The 17087-nt window shown below is 45.7% G+C and overlaps 1 protein-coding gene across 4 annotated transcripts in view; it reads right to left on the bottom strand.

Moving 5' to 3' along the window:
• The window catches only part of PCDH19 (protocadherin 19), a 144804-nt gene that overhangs the window by 44801 nt on the left and 82916 nt on the right, over window positions 1-17087 (bottom strand). For 3 of the 4 annotated variants that reach the window (XM_069985720.1, XM_069985722.1, XM_069985723.1), the window contains one exon: window positions 5086-5258. In XM_069985720.1, coding sequence (XP_069841821.1) covers window positions 5086-5258 — 173 coding nt within the window. The remainder of the gene's footprint in view (window positions 1-5085; window positions 5259-17087) is intronic. The other variant, XM_069985721.1, reaches the window with a different exon arrangement.

The following is a 17087-nucleotide window of genomic DNA, read 5'->3' as shown; positions in this document are numbered from 1 at the left end:
GTCCTGAGGCCGGACATCACATACATTGTAACAGACGGGAAACCTTGTCAAATACACTGAGCCTTTCCCAGTACAATCAATAGCTGACCCTTGAATCCGGAGTTGCAGCGATATGTTGGTCTCCTTGACATGTTGTTGGATGGAAAAGACTAATAAAAGAAAAATAGCGCTAAGCGAGGTCGCCAAGGTATTTGGTTTTGGCAACTTTCTCCAAACGTAGTTAGATGTGCCCTAAGGCTGCTGGGAAAACACGGACATAGCCATAGGCTCAGCCCTAGGGCTGCCAGGAAAGCACGGACATAGCCATAGACTGAACACTAGGGCTGCCGGGAAAACACGGACATAGCTATAGACTAAACACTAGGGCTGCCGGGAAAACACGGACATAGCCATAGGCTCAGCCCTAGGGCTGCCAGGAAAGCACGGACATAGCCATAGACTGAACACTAGGGCTGCCAGGAAAACACGGACATAGCCATAGGCTCAGCCCTAGGGCTGCCGGGAAAACACGGACATAGCCATAGACTGAACACTAGGGCTGCACTCAACTTCTCCAGATGGCCGAGAGTCAAATGCGAACGTTCCCGTTCGGAGAATGGTGCTAAACCCAAACAGTTCAGCAACTGTGCTTGACACTAGAGAAGACCCCAATGCAAACAAACAGCCCACCCCAGACTAAGGGCCCTATTACACGGGACGAATATCGTGCTAAAAATCATTAAATCGAATTTAAACGATAATCGTTCTGTGTAATTGCAGGCAACGATCCAAAAATTGTTCGTATGTCGTTGATATAGATCTGAACCTAAAATTATCGTTAATAGTTCGCTAATTGTTTGCTGTAATTCCACGTTTGTTCACTCATGTTCCGCATTTTTTCACTAATCGTTCAGTGTAATTGCACATTGTTCATTGTTTTTCTAGGATCAGAAGGAATAAACGATCATAGTAACGATGGTAACGAACGATTATTGTTCTGTGTAATATGGTGAACGATTTCAGGTTGGTGATAAACAATCTCGTTTGTGATCGTTTATCGTTAGTCGTTAATCGTTAAAAATCGCTCCGTTTAATAGGACCCTTAGGGTCCTTTTAGACAAAGTAATTTGTAACGATTTCCGATAAACTAATGCAAACGAGATCATTTATCGTTAACCTGAAATCACTCACCATATTACACAGAACAATAGTCGTTACTCCATCTGATCCCAGGAAATGAAGGAACAATGCGGAATAACACTGAGCGATTAGTGACCGAATGCGGAATTACAGCGAACGATTGACAATAATTTTTGGTGTCAGCGCAAAACTAATGGTGCGTTTACACAGAGATTTATCTGACTGATTTTTTCAGTCTTTCCATTATGACCTGTTCCCTGTTTAGAGTCTGTTCCTGGCTTTGGCTTTAAAAGCCATCAGTATGGGGAAGAAAGGTGATGTGAGGCCTTTGAATGTGGCATGGTTGTTGGTGCCAGAAGGGCTGGTCTGAGTATTTCAGAAACTGCTGCTCTACTGGGATTTTCACGCACAACCATCTCTAGGGTTTACAGAGAATGGTCCGAAAAAGAAAAACCATCCAGTGAGCGGCAGTTCTGTGGGCGGAAATGCCTTGTTGATGCCAGAGGTCAGAGGAGAATGGGCAGACTGGTTCCAGCTGATAGAAAGGCAACAGTGACTCAAATAGCCAACCGTTACAACCAAGGTAGGCAGAAGAGCATCTCTGAACGCACAGTACGGCCAACTCTGAGGCAGATGGGCTACAGCAGCAGAAGACCACACCGGGGGCCACTCCGCTCAGCTAAGAACAGGAAACTGAGGCTACAATTTGCACAAGCTCATCGAAATTGGACAGTAGAAGATTGGAAAAACGTTGCCTGGTCTGATGAGTCTCGATTTCTGCTTGAACATGACAATGAGTTCACTGTACTCCAATGGCCTCCACAGTCACCAGATCTCAATCCAATAGAGCATCTTTGGGATGTGGTGGAACGGGAGATTGGCATCATGGATGTGCAGCCGACAAATCTGCGGCAACTGTGTGATGTCATCATGTCACTATGGACCAAAATCTCTGAGGAAGCTTCCAGCACCTTGTTGTATCTATGCCACCAAGAATTGAGGCAGTTCTGAAGGCAAAAGGGGGTCCAACCCGTTACTAGCATGGTGTACCTAATAAAGTGGCCGGTGAGTGTATGTACATTGGCCCCTATGGCACACACATCGGCTGACCTCATGGTGCATGTACATTGGCCCCTATCGCACACACATTGGCCGACCTCATAGTGTACACTCATTTACTGTAATGGCGGCCATCAGCCATTGTCTCCACATAAATCCAACATCAGACCAAGTCAATAAATATTACAAGACTTTAGAATTCCTGGAAGACTCTGGGCGGTCCGTCCTCTCTAATGGCGTCTTTCCGCTGTGATATATTTCGGATCCCTGTTCCTTTACATATAATTGCCCCCTTTTTCCTCGCACGGTTTTCGCTCCACTTCTAGCTGTAATATTATGTAAGTAACCATTAAAATGTTGTATAACAAGCAGGTAGGACCACGCAGGTTCTTAGTAAAGGGACTTAATTTATGGGGCCTCTCCTGCCATCCTCTAGGCAAAGTGTTAGCGATTCAGTAAGGAGCGAGATGCTTATACAGCGAAATGTCAACAATAAATCCTCATCATTTACAATGAGCAAAAAAAACTGAGAAAACTGCCGGGATGTGAGTTGTTATTACTGAAACCTCCAGAGCGTCCGCGTGTACCGCGCACAATTAGCAGATCCCTGAGTGTTCACTACACATCACAGCCAAAGGAGGGGAGGAAGACTATGATACCGCAGACAACGGGTAACAGAGGATCAATGCACCAACAAAGTGTTACCAAAAACCGCCGGGTAACCAGGTGACAGCAGAGACAGATTTACAATCATAACATCAGCGACACTATAATATACCGTAATACAAGTCACCGAGACTAAAGCGCAAATACAGTCACATGTGGATATAATATCTGCATATATTCCCGTCCATGGGAGCAGTATTATAGTAGTATATCCCTGTATATAGGAGCAGTATTATAGTAGTTATATCCCTGTATATAGGGAGCAGTATTATAGTAGTTATATTCCTGTATATAGGGAGCAGTATTATAGTAGTATATTCCTGTATATAGGGAGCAGTATTATAGTAGTTATATTCCTGTATATAGGAGCAGTATTATAGTAGTTATATTCCTGTATATAGGGGGCAGTATTATAGTAGTTATATTCTTGTATATAGGAGCAGTATTATATTAGTTATATTCCTGTATATAGGGGGCAGTATTATAGTAGTTATATTCCTGTATATAGGAGCAGTATTATAGTAGTTATATCCCTGTATATAGGAGCAGTATTATATTAGTTATATTCCTGTATATAGGGGGCAGTATTATAGTAGTTATATTCCTGTATATAGGAGCAGTATTATAGTAGTTATATTCCTGTATATAGGAGCAGTATTATAGTAGTTATATTCCTGTATATAGGAGCAGTATTATAGTAGTTATATTCCTGTATATAGGAGCAGTATTATAGTAGTTATATTCCTGTATATAGGAGCAGTATTATAGCAGTTATATTCCTGTGTATAGGAGCAGTATTATAGTAGTTATATTCCTGTATATAGGAGCAGTATTATAGTAGTTATATTCCTGTATATAGGAGCAGTATTATAGTAGTTATATTCCTGTATATAGGAGCAGTATTATAGTAGTATATTCCTGTATATAGGAGCAGTATTATAGTAGTTATATCCCTGTATATAGGGGGCAGTATTATAGTAGTATATTCCTGTATATAGTAGCAGTATTATAGTAGTTATATCCCTGTATATAGTAGCAGTATTATAGTAGTATATTCCTGTATATAGTAGCAGTATTATAGTAGTTATATCCCTGTATATAGGAGCAGTATTATAGTAGTTATATTCCCGTCCATAGGAGCAGTATTATAGTAGTTATATTCCTGTATATAGGAGCAGTATTATAGTAGTTATATCCCTGTATATAGGAGCAGTATTATAGTAATATATCCCTGTATATAGAAGCAGTATTATAGTAGTATATCCCTGTATATAGGAGCAGTATTATAGTAGTATATTCCTGTATATAGGAGCAGTATTATAGTAGTATATCCCTGTATATAGGGAGCAGTATTATAGTAGTATATTCCTGTATATAGGAGCAGTATTATAGTAGTATATTCCTGTATATAGGGGGCAGTATTATAGTAGTTATATTCCTGTATATAGGGGGCAGTATTATAGTAGTTATATTCCTGTATATAAGAGCAGTATTATAGTAGTTATATTCCTGTATATAGGAGCAGTATTATAGTAGTATATTCCTGTATATAGGAGCAGTATTATAGTAGTATATTCCTGTATATAGGAGCAGTATTATAGTAGTATATTCCTGTATATAGGAGCAGTATTATAGTAGTTATATTCCTGTATATAGGAGCAGTGTTATATTAGTTATATCCCTGTATATAGGAGCAGTATTATAGTAGTTATATCCCTGTATATAGGGGCAGTATTATAGTAGTTATATTCCTGTATATAGGAGCAGTATTATAGTAGTTATATTCCTGTATATAGGGGGCAGTATTATAGTAGTTATATTCCTGTATATAGGAGCAGTATTATAGTAGTTATATTCCTGTATATAGGGAGCAGTATTATAGTAGTTATATTCCTGTATATAGGAGCAGTATTATAGTAGTTATATGCCTGTATATAGGGGGCAGTATTATTATAGTTATTTGTGCACATATATTTCTTGCTATTGTAAAAAAGCTAGAATTTTGCAGTACTGATCTCCTTTTCCAGGTATTCTATATTTTCATTAGGGGACACAAAGGGTAAGTTTATAGAATGAAGAGTAAAATATTTCCCTATATTTCTCAGTATTGCCTGTTGCGGCTTTCTTGTTGCTATCACATGTGACTGTTGTTGTTCTTTATATCTGGGCTACGTCCTTGCAGACTGTTGATTTTATGGCGCACGAATCCTTCCAGAGTCCCTGCCATGTTGTGCACGGTACCTTGGTCTGTCTGCTGGGTCCCCACTGAATTGGCGCTGGTGTTAAGGACATCGTTGACAGCAGTGTCACAGTACAGGCCCCGCTGGACGTCATGTTCGCTGTCAGTCTGGTCACTCTCTTCGTGCCCGCTGTCCTTGAGGCTATTTCCCTCTAAGTCCTTGAAGGTTGAACTGCTGGGATGAAGAAACAACAATAATTTAGTGTCATGTCAATTCCTATCATACAGAATTATTCCAGACTGATGCAAGTAATAGTTCATCCCCGCAGTCAGGGGGCACACAGAGGTGACATCACCTTGTACGGGACACGTCTGAAGATCCAGCCCAAGGCTCCCGGCCTCTTCTGGAGACACCACAACACGCTGCATACATTTCCCTAAATCACTTGTCAAAATTCAGTTTTTCTTCTTGCGTGTTAAATTTGACTTTCAGAAAGCCGAGAAATAAGACGCCAACATGGCGGCTATGGAGAACGGGCAATGTGTATTCTGGGTCACTATGATAGATCGTTCAGGGGGTCGGGGGGCTGGGGGGTCCCTCATATGACGGCACTTTCCCTTTCGGCAATCACTCAGATCTCAAGGCTCCTGACTGGCAGATTATTTGCAATGTTGTAATTATTATAATGTTACCTGAAGGAGAACAACTCATAGACCCCAACTTTAGGGGATGGAAAACCACAGTGCACAGAATTGAGGAACCAAGGACAAGTATTGGGTGGCCTAATCTCTGAGCCCTATAGACGGGATAGAGATACTGGTAGGACATGCTGACCAGACCCTCCAGCCTCTGAGCCCTATAGACGGGATAGAGATAGCGGTAGGACATGCTGACCAGACCCTCCAGCCTCTGAGCCCTATAGACAGGATAGAGATATGGGAAGGACATGCTGACCAGACCCTCCAGCCTCTGAGCCCTATAGACGGGATAGAGATAGCGGTAGGACATGCTGACCAGACCCTCCAGCCTTTGAGCCCTATAGACGGGATAGAGATAGCGGTAGGACATGCTGACCAGACCCTCCAGCCTTTGAGCCCTATAGACGGGATAGAGATAGCGGTAGGACATGCTGACCAGACCCTCCAGCCTCTGAGCCCTATAGACGGGATAGAGATAGCGGTAGGACATGCTGACCAGACCCTCCAGCCTCTGAGCCCTATAGACGGGATAGAGATAGCGGTAGGACATGCTGACCAGACCCTCCAGCCTCTGAGCCCTATAGACGGGATAGAGATAGCGGTAGGACATGCTGACCAGACCCTTCAGCCTCTGAGCCCTATAGACGGGATAGAGATAGCGGTAGGACATGCTGACCAGACCCTTCAGCCTCTGAGCCCTATAGACGGGATAGAGATAGCGGTAGGACATGCTGACCAGACCCTCCAGCCTCTGAGCCCTATAGACGGGATAGAGATAGCGGTAGGACATGCTGACCAGACCCTCCAGCCTCTCAGATCACCGTATAGTTTATCTATTAGCCCCTATTACAGAGAGAAGACGCTAGGACTTGTGGATAAGTTAGGCTCTGTTCATATGGGGTAAAACTGGCAGAATTCTGCAGTGGAATCACGCCAGCCTCTGTTCATACTGGCAGTCTATGTGACAAGCCTCCCATAGACTGCCAGTATGAACGGAGGCTGGCGGCATTCTGCCGCGGGATTCCGTCAGTTTTACTCCGTGTGAACAAACCTTACAGGTACCATCACGGTCTCCACTAGAGATGAGCGAATCGTTTTGTTTGATCGGTGATCGGTCTCGCAGGACTGGACTCAGCTTTTCCCGGCACCCAGGGAGGAGCGGCACGGAGTGAGAGTTATAAGGCTGATGAGCCGATTGTCGATCACACAAAGCGATTCGCTCATCTCTAGTCACCACCACAACCTGCTCAGCTCTCTGTCATGGAGACTCTGTGCCAACCTGACAGAACTGAGACAGGACCATGGAACCACTGCTCCCAGCCAGCCCTGCACATCGACAGTATCACACAATAATAGCTTAGATACTTTATCTGAGTGGACAGTATCACAAAGTATAGGCTCAGATACACTAGCTTTGAAGGCAGTATAACTCAGCAGAGGCTTAGATACACTAGCTCAGAAGGTAATATGACACATCATAGGCTTAGATACACTAGTGCAGTATGGCACAACATAGACTTACAGTAGTTACCCTAACAGTATCACACAATATAGGCTTAGATACACAACCTCAGTGTACAGTATCACAAAGCATTGGCTTTGATACAGTGATCTATAGGCAGTATCACAAAGCATTGGCTTGGATACAGTGATCTATAGGCAGTATCACAAAGCATTGGCTTGGATACACTGGTCTATAGGCAGCCAGTATCACAAAGCATTGGCTTGGATATACTGATCTGCAGGCAGTATCACAAAGCATTGGCTTGGATACAGTGATCTATAGGCGGTATCACAAAGCATTGGCTTGGATACACTGATCTATAGGTGGTATAACAAAGCATTGGCTTGGATACAGTGATCTATAGTCAGTATCACAAAGCATTGGCTTGGATACACTGATCTATAGGCAGTATCACAAAGCATTGGCTTGGATACAGTGATCTATAGTCAGTATCACAAAGCATTGGCTTGGATACACTGATCTAAAGGCGGTATCACAAAGCATTGGCTTGGATACACTGATCTATAGGCGGTATCACAAAGCATTGGCTTGGATACACTGATCTATAGGCGGTATCACAAAGCATTGGCTTGGATACACTGATCTATAGGCGGTATCACAAAGCATTGGCTTGGATACACTGATCTATAGGCAGTATCATAAAGCATTGGCTTGGATACACTGATCTATAGGCGGTATCACAAAGCATTGGCTTGGATACACTGATCTATAGGCGGTATCACAAAGCATTGGCTTGGATACACTGATCTATAGGCGGTATCACAAAGCATTGGCTTGGATATACTGATATATAGGCAGTATCACAAAGCATTGGCTTGGATACACTGATCTATAGGCAGTATCACAAAGCATTGGCTTGGATACACTGATCTATAGGCGGTATCACAAAGCATTGGCTTGGATACACTGATCTATAGGCGGTATCACAAAGCATTGGCTTGGATACACTGATCTATAGGCGGTATCACAAAGCATTGGCTTGGATACTGTAGTTCTGTAGAAAGAATCACACATCACTAGTTGGGTACACGGTATCACACAAGATTGGCTCACGGACACTAACTCTACAGCACAGAGTATCACACATGACATTTAGATACAGTAGCTCAGCAGACAGTACTGCACAATTATCTTAGATACACATAAAAGGTTTATCACACATTATAGGCTTAGATACACTGGATTCTCAGCATATTACAATATACAACAGTCTTAGATACACCAGCACAATAGACAATCCCCCACATGATCATATGGGCAGGGCAGTATCACACATTGCGGGCTGTGATACACCAGCTCTACAGCACAGCATAACATAGGATGGGCTTAGATACATCAGCTTAGCAGACAGTATCACACATGAAAAGTGTAGCTATATCAGCTGGACACAGGATCACATGACTGGCTTAGATACACCAGCTGGACACAGGATCACATGACTGGCTTAGATACACCAGCTGGACACAGGATCACATGACTGGCTTAGATACACCAGCTGGACACAGGATCACATGACTGGCTTAGATACACCAGCTGGACACAGGATACCATGACTGGCTTAGATACACCAGCTGCACACAGGATGAGGTGATACAGCTTAGATACAGCTATGACAATGGTTCTCCACATAGCAGAGACGTCTCTCTGTAACCATAGTAACCGCACAGTAACCCGCCATTCCCGGCTCCGCACAGGCCTCACTGACACAGAAGTAAAGAAGGCGACATAAAGGTTTGTCCATTTTCAAAGATAAAGTGAAAGAAATACCGTCCCTTCCCCGTCCTGTGTTACTGCGTGTGGTAGATGTGATAGCAGATGTGGTGGTAGATGTGGTAGATGTGGTGGTAGATGTGGTGGTAGATGTGGTAGTAGATGTGGTAGATGTGGTAGTAGATGTGGTAGTAGATGTGGTAGTAGATGTAGTAGATGTGGTGGTAGATGTGGTGGTAGATGTGGTAGCAGATGTGGTGGTAGATGTGGTGGTAGATGTGGTAGTAGATGTGGTAGTAGATGTGGTGGTAGATGTGGTAGTAGATGTGGTGGTAGATGTGGTAGTAGATGTGGTAGATGTGGTAGTAGATGTGGTGGTAGATGTGGTAGTAGATGTGGTAGTAGATGTGGTGGTAGATGTGGTAGTAGATGTGGTGGTAGATGTGGTAGTAGATGTGGTAGTAGATGTGGTAGATGTGGTGGTAGATGTGGTAGTAGATGTGGTGGTAGATGTGGTAGTAGATGTGGTGGTAGATGTGGTAGTAGATGTGGTGGTAGATGTAGGTAGATGTGGTAGCAGATGTGGTGGTAGATGTGGTAGCAGATGTGGTGGTAGATGTGGTAGTAGATGTGGTAGTAGATGTGGTGGTAGATGTGGTAGTAGATGTGGTAGTAGATGTGGTAGATGTGGTAGTAGATGTGGTGGTAGATGTGGTAGTAGATGTGGTAGTAGATGTGGTAGTAGATGTGGTGGTAGATGTGGTAGTAGATGTGGTGGTAGATGTGGTAGTAGATGTGGTGGTAGATGTGGTAGTAGATGTGGTGGTAGATGTGGTGGTAGATGTGGTAGTAGATGTGGTAGATGTGGTAGTAGATGTGGTGGTAGATGTAGGTAGATGTGGTAGATGTGGTAGTAGATGTGGTAGATGAAGGTAGATGTGGTAGTAGATGTGGTAGCTGTGGTAGATGTAGGTAGATGTGGTATATCACCCTCGTCCTGTGTTACAGCGTGTGGTAGATGTAGTAGATGTAGTAGTAGATGTGGTAGATGTGGTAGTAGATGTGGTAGATGTGGTAGTAGATGTGGTAGATGTGGTGGTAGATGTGGTAGATGTGGTGGTAGATGTAGTAGATGTGGTGGTAGATGTAGTAGTAGATGTGGTAGATGTGGTAGTAGATGTGGTAGATGTGGTAGTAGATGTGGTAGATGTGGTGGTAGATGTGGTAGCTGTGGTAGATGTAGGTAGATGTGGTAGTAGATGTGGTAGATGTAGGTAGATGTGGTAGATGTGGTAGTAGATGTAGTAGATGTGGTGGTAGATGTGGTAGATGTGGTAGTAGATGTGGTAGATGTGGTGGTAGATGTAGGTAGATGTGGTAGTAGATGTAGTAGATGTGGTAGATGTAGGTAGATGTGGTAGTAGATGTGGTAGTTGTGGTAGATGTTGGTAGATGTGGTAGTAGATGTAGTAGATGTGGTGGTAGATGTAGGTAGATGTGGTAGTAGATGTGGTAGTAGATGTGGTAGATGTGGTGGTAGATGTAGGTAGCTGTGGTAGATGTAGATAGATGGGTGGTAGATGTGGTAGCAGATGTGGTAGCTGTGGTAGATGGTGGTAGATGTGGTGGTAGATGTGGTAGTTGTGGTAGATGTTGGTAGATGTGGAAGATGTGGTAGTAGATGTAGTAGATGTGGTAGTAGATGTGGTAGATGTGGTAGTAGATGTGGTAGATGTGGTAGTAGATGTGGTAGATGTGGTGGTAGATGTGGTGGTAGATGTAGGTAGCTGTGGTAGATGTAGATAGATGGGTGGTAGATGTGGTAGCAGATGTGGTAGCTGTGGTAGATGGTGGTAGATGTGGTGGTAGATGTAGATGTGGTAGTAGATGTGGTAGCTGTGGTAGATGTAGGTAGATGTGGTATATCACCCTCGTCCTGTGTTACAGCGTGTGGTAGATGTAGTAGATGTGGTAGTAGATGTAGTAGTAGATGTAGTAGTAGATGTGGTAGTAGATGTGGTAGATGTGGTAGTAGATGTGGTAGATGTAGGTAGATGTGGTAGTAGATGTGGTAGCTGTGGTAGATGTAGGTAGATGTGGTAGTAGATGTGGTAGCTGTGGTAGATGTAGGTAGATGTGGTAGTAGATGTGGTAGCTGTGGTAGATGTAGGTAGCTGTGGTAGATGTAGGTAGATGTGGTAGTAGATGTAGTAGATGTGGTGGTAGATGTAGGTAGATGTGGTAGTAGATGTGGTAGATGTGGTGGTAGATGTGGTAGATGTGGTAGTAGATGTGGTAGATGTGGTGGTAGATGTAGGTAGATGTGGTAGTAGATGTGGTAGATGTAGGTAGATGTGGTAGATGTGGTAGTAGATGTGGTAGATGTGGTGGTAGATGTGGTAGTAGATGTAGGTAGATGTGGTAGTAGATGTAGTAGATGTGGTAACACTGAGGGAACTTGGCCACCTTGAGAGGGAACTTCGGCTCACTGAGCAGGAAGTTAGTGGGTTAGAGATGGAGGGTGGGGATATAGATCAGGAGGCCCAAGTAAGTAGCTGGGTTAATGTAGTTAGAGGGACCAGTAAGGGATCCAAGAAAAGGAAGGCCACTTCTCCTACTATATGCCCAAGCAAAATTGCCAAGTTAGGTGATGATGCAAGGGCATCCGTGTCAGAAATGGCAGCTCTAGTGGAACCTGTTCTCCCTAACAGCCGGGGGAACAGTCCAACTAGTAGTGGGCGGGATGGTATTGTAGGTAGGCCTAGACAGCTAGTGGTTGTAGGGGATTCTATAATCAGGAAGACGGATAGAATAATTTGTCGCCAAGACCGCCTCAACCGAATGGTTTGCTGTCTCCCTGGTGCCAGGGTTCGGCATGTGGTGGAAAGGGTGGATAAATTACTTGGGGGGGCTGGGGATGACCCAGCTGTCGTGGTCCATGTGGGAACCAATGACAGGATACAAGGTAGGTGGAGGTCTATTAAAAATAATTTTAGAGAACTAGGTGCTAAGTTGAAGGGGAGGACCTCCAAGGTGGTATTCTCTGGAATACTGCCTGTGCCATGCGCATCGCAGGAAAGACAGCGGGAGCTGCGGGAGGTAAATGCATGGCTCAAGTCATGGTGTAGAGGAGAAGGGTTTGGGTTTTTAGAGCACTGGGCTGACTTTTCATTGGGGTACAATCTGTTTTCCGCAGATAATTTGCACCTTAATGGAAGGGGGTCCGCTGTGCTGGGGGAGAGAATCCTAGAAGGGGTGGAGGGTTTTTTAAACTAGGGATGTGGAGGGAGGACAATGTAGTATGTAATGTAGTGGCAGATAGGTTAGAGAGGGGACAGAACATTGAGGAGGGAGGAGAAGGGTCCTGTGGGGGGAGGACAAGACCAGTGCATAGGGAGATCCATATGTTGCGGATGAACAGTGAGGATGATTGTAGCCACAGCACAGTAATAAATCCCATTTCTTATAATGAATCGGTTAGACTCAATGGTAATATAAAGTGTATGCTTACTAATGCCAGAAGCCTAGCCAGCAAGATGGGGGAGCTAGAGGCCTTGGTTCTGGAGGAGTCTATTGATGTGGTTGGTGTGACTGAGACATGGCTGGACTCCTCACATGACTGGGCTGTCAATATTCAGGGATTTACGTTGTTCAGAAGGGACCGGGTGGGCAGAAGGGGAGGAGGAGTATGTCTGTATGTCAGAAATGATATTAAAGTGAGTGTAAAAGATGTAATAGTGGGAGATGACTGTGATGATGTGGAAGCATTATGGGTAGAACTACAGAAGGAGGTAAAGAGTGAAAAAATTATTCTTGGTGTAATCTATAGACCCCCCAACATTACTGAGGAGGTAGATGGCCAGTTGAATAGACAAATAGAGCGGGCTGCCCGGGAGGGGACAGTAGTGGTAATGGGGGACCTCAACTACCCAGATATAGATTGGGGTCACGGTTCAGCTAAAACTACAAAGGGGAGGGAATTTCTTAACCTCCTGCAGGATAATTTTCTGGGCCAGTTTGTGGAGGAGCCAACTAGAAGTGATGCCTTGTTGGATCTGGTTATTTCTAACAACGCTGAGCTGGTTGGGGATGTCACTGTCCATGAACACCTGGGGAATAGTGACCACAATATAGTGACTTTTAGCTTAAAGTGTAGAAAAGAAAAACATGTTGGGAGGGCAAAAACTCTTAATTTTAAAAGGGCCAATTTTCCTGGGTTAAGGGCAGAACTTCAGGGCATAGACTGGGAGCGGATGCTGTCACATACGGATACAGCTAATAAATGGGAAATCTTCAAATCCACATTAAATAACTGTACTGCCAAATATATTCCTATGGGTAACAAATATAAACGGTTAAAATCCAATCCCACATGGCTTACAACCGAGGTTAGAAGGGCTATAAATGAGAAAAAAGGGGCATTCAAAAAATATAAATCAGAGGGGTCAGCTGTAGCATTTAAACATTACAAAGAAGTCAACAAAACCTGTAAAAATTTAATAAAAGCAGCAAAAATTCACAATGAAAGGCAGGTAGCTATAGAAAGCAAAAGAAACCCCAAAAAAATTCTTCAAATATATTAATGCAAAAAAACCAAGGTCAGAGCATGTAGGACCCCTAAATAATGGTGAAGGGGAATTAATAACTGGGGATCAGGAGAAAGCTGAGTTACTTAATAAGTTCTTCAGTTCTGTATATACAAAAGAGGATGGAGCTGTGGTGGGTGGGGCCAGTACTGAGGTGGGTGGGGCCAGTGCTGCTAACACATGTAATGTACTGAACTGGTTTACTATAGATATGGTCCAAGATAAATTAAACAAACTCAATGTAACAAAAGCTCCTGGGCCTGATGGATTGCACCCCAGAGTTCTTAGGGAACTCAGTTCTGTAATTTCACTACCCTTGTATGAAATATTCCGTGATTCTTTGCTTACTGGTATTGTGCCGAGGGACTGGCATAAGGCAAATGTAATGCCGATCTTCAAAAAGGGCTCTCGAACTTCCCCAGGTAACTATAGACCCGTAAGCTTAACGTCCATTGTGGGGAAACTATTTGAGGGGCTTATAAGGGACTACATCCAGGAATATGTAGTGGCTAATAGTATTATAAGTGATAACCAGCATGGCTTTACTAAGGACAGAAGCTGTCAAACCAACCTGATATGTTTCTATGAAGAGGTAAGTAGAAGCCTGGATGGCGGCGCGGCTGTGGATATCGTGTACCTGGATTTTGCAAAAGCGTTTGACACAGTTCCTCATGGACGTCTGATGGGTAAGTTAAAGTCTATCGGTTTGGAAAATTTAATGTGTAACTGGATTGAAAACTGGCTTAATAATCGTACCCAGAGAGTGGTGGTCAATGATTCCTACTCCGAATGGTCCCCGGTAATAAGTGGTGTACCCCAAGGGTCAGTACTGGGCCCCCTTCTGTTTAACTTGTTTATTAATGATATTGAGAATGGAATTAACAGCAATGTTTCTATCTTTGCAGATGACACCAAGCTTTGTAGTACAGTACAGTCTATGGAGGATGTGCAGATGTTACAGGATGACTTAGACACACTGAGTGTTTGGGCGTCCACTTGGCAAATGAGGTTCAATGTGGATAAATGTAAAGTTATGCACCTGGGTACTAATAACCCACATGCATCATATGTCCTGGGGGGAGTTACTCTGGGAGAGTCGCTGATGGAGAAGGATCTGGGTATACTTGTAGATAATAGACTACAGAACAGCACACAATGTCAGTCAGTGGCTTCTAAGGCCAGCAGGATATTGTCATGCATTAAAACAGCCATGGACTCACGGGACAGGGATATAATATTACCGCTTTATAAAGCTTTGGTGCGTCCTCATCTGGAGTATGCCGTCCAGTTTTGGAATCCGATTCATAAAAAAGATGTTCTAGAGCTGGAGAGGGTACAAAGACGGGCAACTAAACTAATAAGGGGAATGGAGCATCTTAGTTATGAGGAGAGATTAAAAGAATTACATTTGTTTAGTCTGGAGAAGAGACGTTTAAGGGGAGATATGATTAATTTATTTAAATATATAAATGGCCCCTACAAGACATATGGGGAAAAGATCTTCCAGGTAAAACCCCCTCAAAGGACAAGAGGGCACTGCCTCCGCCTGGAGAAAAAAAGGTTCAACCTCCGGAGGCGACAAGTCTTCTTTACCATGAGAACTGTGAATCTGTGGAACAGTCTACCACAGGATCTGGTCACAGCAAAAACAGTAGAGGGCTTCAAAACAGGGCTAGACAAGTTCTTAGACCAAAATAATATAAATGCATATGTATAGAACCTATCACCCCTCCCCCTTCCCTGTATCCATCCCCTCCTTGGTTGAACTTGATGGACATGTGTCTTTTTTCAACCGTATTAACTATGTAACTATGGTAGATGTGGTAGTAGATGTAGTAGATGTGGTAGTAGATGTAGTAGATGTGGTAGTAGATGTAGTAGATGTGGTAGTAGATGTAGTAGATGTGGTGGTAGATGTAGTAGATGTGGTAGTAGATGTAGTAGATGTGGTAGTAGATGTAGTAGATGTGGTAGTAGATGTAGTAGATGTGGTGGTAGATGTGGTAGTAGATGTGGTAGATGTAGGTAGATGTGGTAGTAGATGTGGTGGTAGATGTGGTAGATGTGGTGGTAGATGTAGGTAGATGTGGTAGTAGATGTAGTAGATGTAGTAGATGTGGTAGTAGATGTAGTAGATGTGGTGGTAGATGTGGTAGTAGATGTGGTAGATGTAGGTAGATGCAGGGCCGTATTTGTCACTAGGCACCCGTGGTCCGGTGCCTAGGGCGGCGCCCTGGGGGGGCGGCACCCGCAGGGAACACTTTTTTTATTATTAAAAAAAAAAAAAAAAAAAAACACGTCCGTAGGCACCGGCCCACGGGTGCCTAGTCCGCGCCGGGGGGTGGGGGTGGGGGGGAGGTGTGACGGAGCGGCCGGGAGCAGGCTGGTGGGCAGGCTGGTTCCCTCCCCTCATGCAGCGCCGAGGTCCGGGGTCCGGGGTGCGATGCAGGGGGTGAGCTTCCGGTGCACACAGTGTGACAGAGGCCGGAAGCTCCCAGCTGCAGCCCCGCGTTCCTGGATCTTCTCTCCTGCTCGGCGCCGCTCACGTGATGTGACGTCATCGCCTAGCAGGAGAGAAGATCCAGGAACGCGGGGCTGCAGCTGTGAGCTTCCGGCCTCTGTCAGACTGTGTGCACCGGAAGCTCACCCCCTGCATCGCACCCCGGACCTCGGCGCTGCATGGGGGGAGGGAACCAGCCTGCCTGCCCATCCTGCTCCTGGCCGCCCCGTCTCCCCCCAGCCCCACAGCGTCTGCCCGCCCCCCCGGCCCCCCTGCATCCTCAGCTGCCCCCCTGCCCCCCCAGCCTCTCACCTGCCCCCCCAGCCTCTCACCTGCCCCCCAGCCTCTCACCTGCCCCCCAGCCTCTCCCCTGCCCCCCAGCCTCTCACCTGCCCCCCAGCCTCTCACCTGCCCCCCAGCCTCTCCCCCTGCCCCCCAGCCTCTCACCTGCCCCCCAGCCTCTCCCCTGCCCCCCAGCCTCTCACCTGCCCCCCAGCCTCTCACCTGCCCCCCAGCCTCTCCCCTGCCCCCCAGCCTCTCACCTGCCCCCCCAGCCTCTCACCTGCCCCCCAGCCTCTCACCTGCCCCCCAGCCTCTCCCCTGCCCCCCAGCCTCTCACCTGCCCCTCAGCCTCTCACCTGCCCCCCAGCCTCTCCCCTGCCCCTCAGCCTCTCACCTGCCCCCCCAGCCTCTCACCTGCCCCCCAGCCTCTCACCTGCCCCCCAGCCTCTCCCTGCCCCCCCAGCCTCTCACCTGCCCCCCCAGCCTCTCACCTGCCCCCCAGCCTCTCACCTGCCCCCCAGCCTCTCACCTGCCCCTCAGCCTCTCCCCTGCTCCCCCCAGCCTCTCCCCTGCTCCCCCCAGCCTCTCACCTGCCCCCTCAGCCTCTCACCTGCCCCTCAGCCTCTCACCTGCCCCCCAGCCTCTCCCCTGCTCCCCCCAGCCTCTCCCCTGCTCCCCCCAGCCTCTCCACCTAACCATCAGCCTCTCCCCCCAAATCTCAGCCTCTCCCACTGCCCCCCAGCCTCTTCCCCCTAACCCTCA

This window comes from Dendropsophus ebraccatus, chromosome 10, assembly GCF_027789765.1.
Source record: "Dendropsophus ebraccatus isolate aDenEbr1 chromosome 10, aDenEbr1.pat, whole genome shotgun sequence".
Taxonomy (NCBI): domain Eukaryota; kingdom Metazoa; phylum Chordata; class Amphibia; order Anura; family Hylidae; genus Dendropsophus; species Dendropsophus ebraccatus.
The sequence above is the reverse complement of the archived record's forward strand: the minus strand, read 5'-3'. Positions and strand labels throughout refer to the sequence as shown.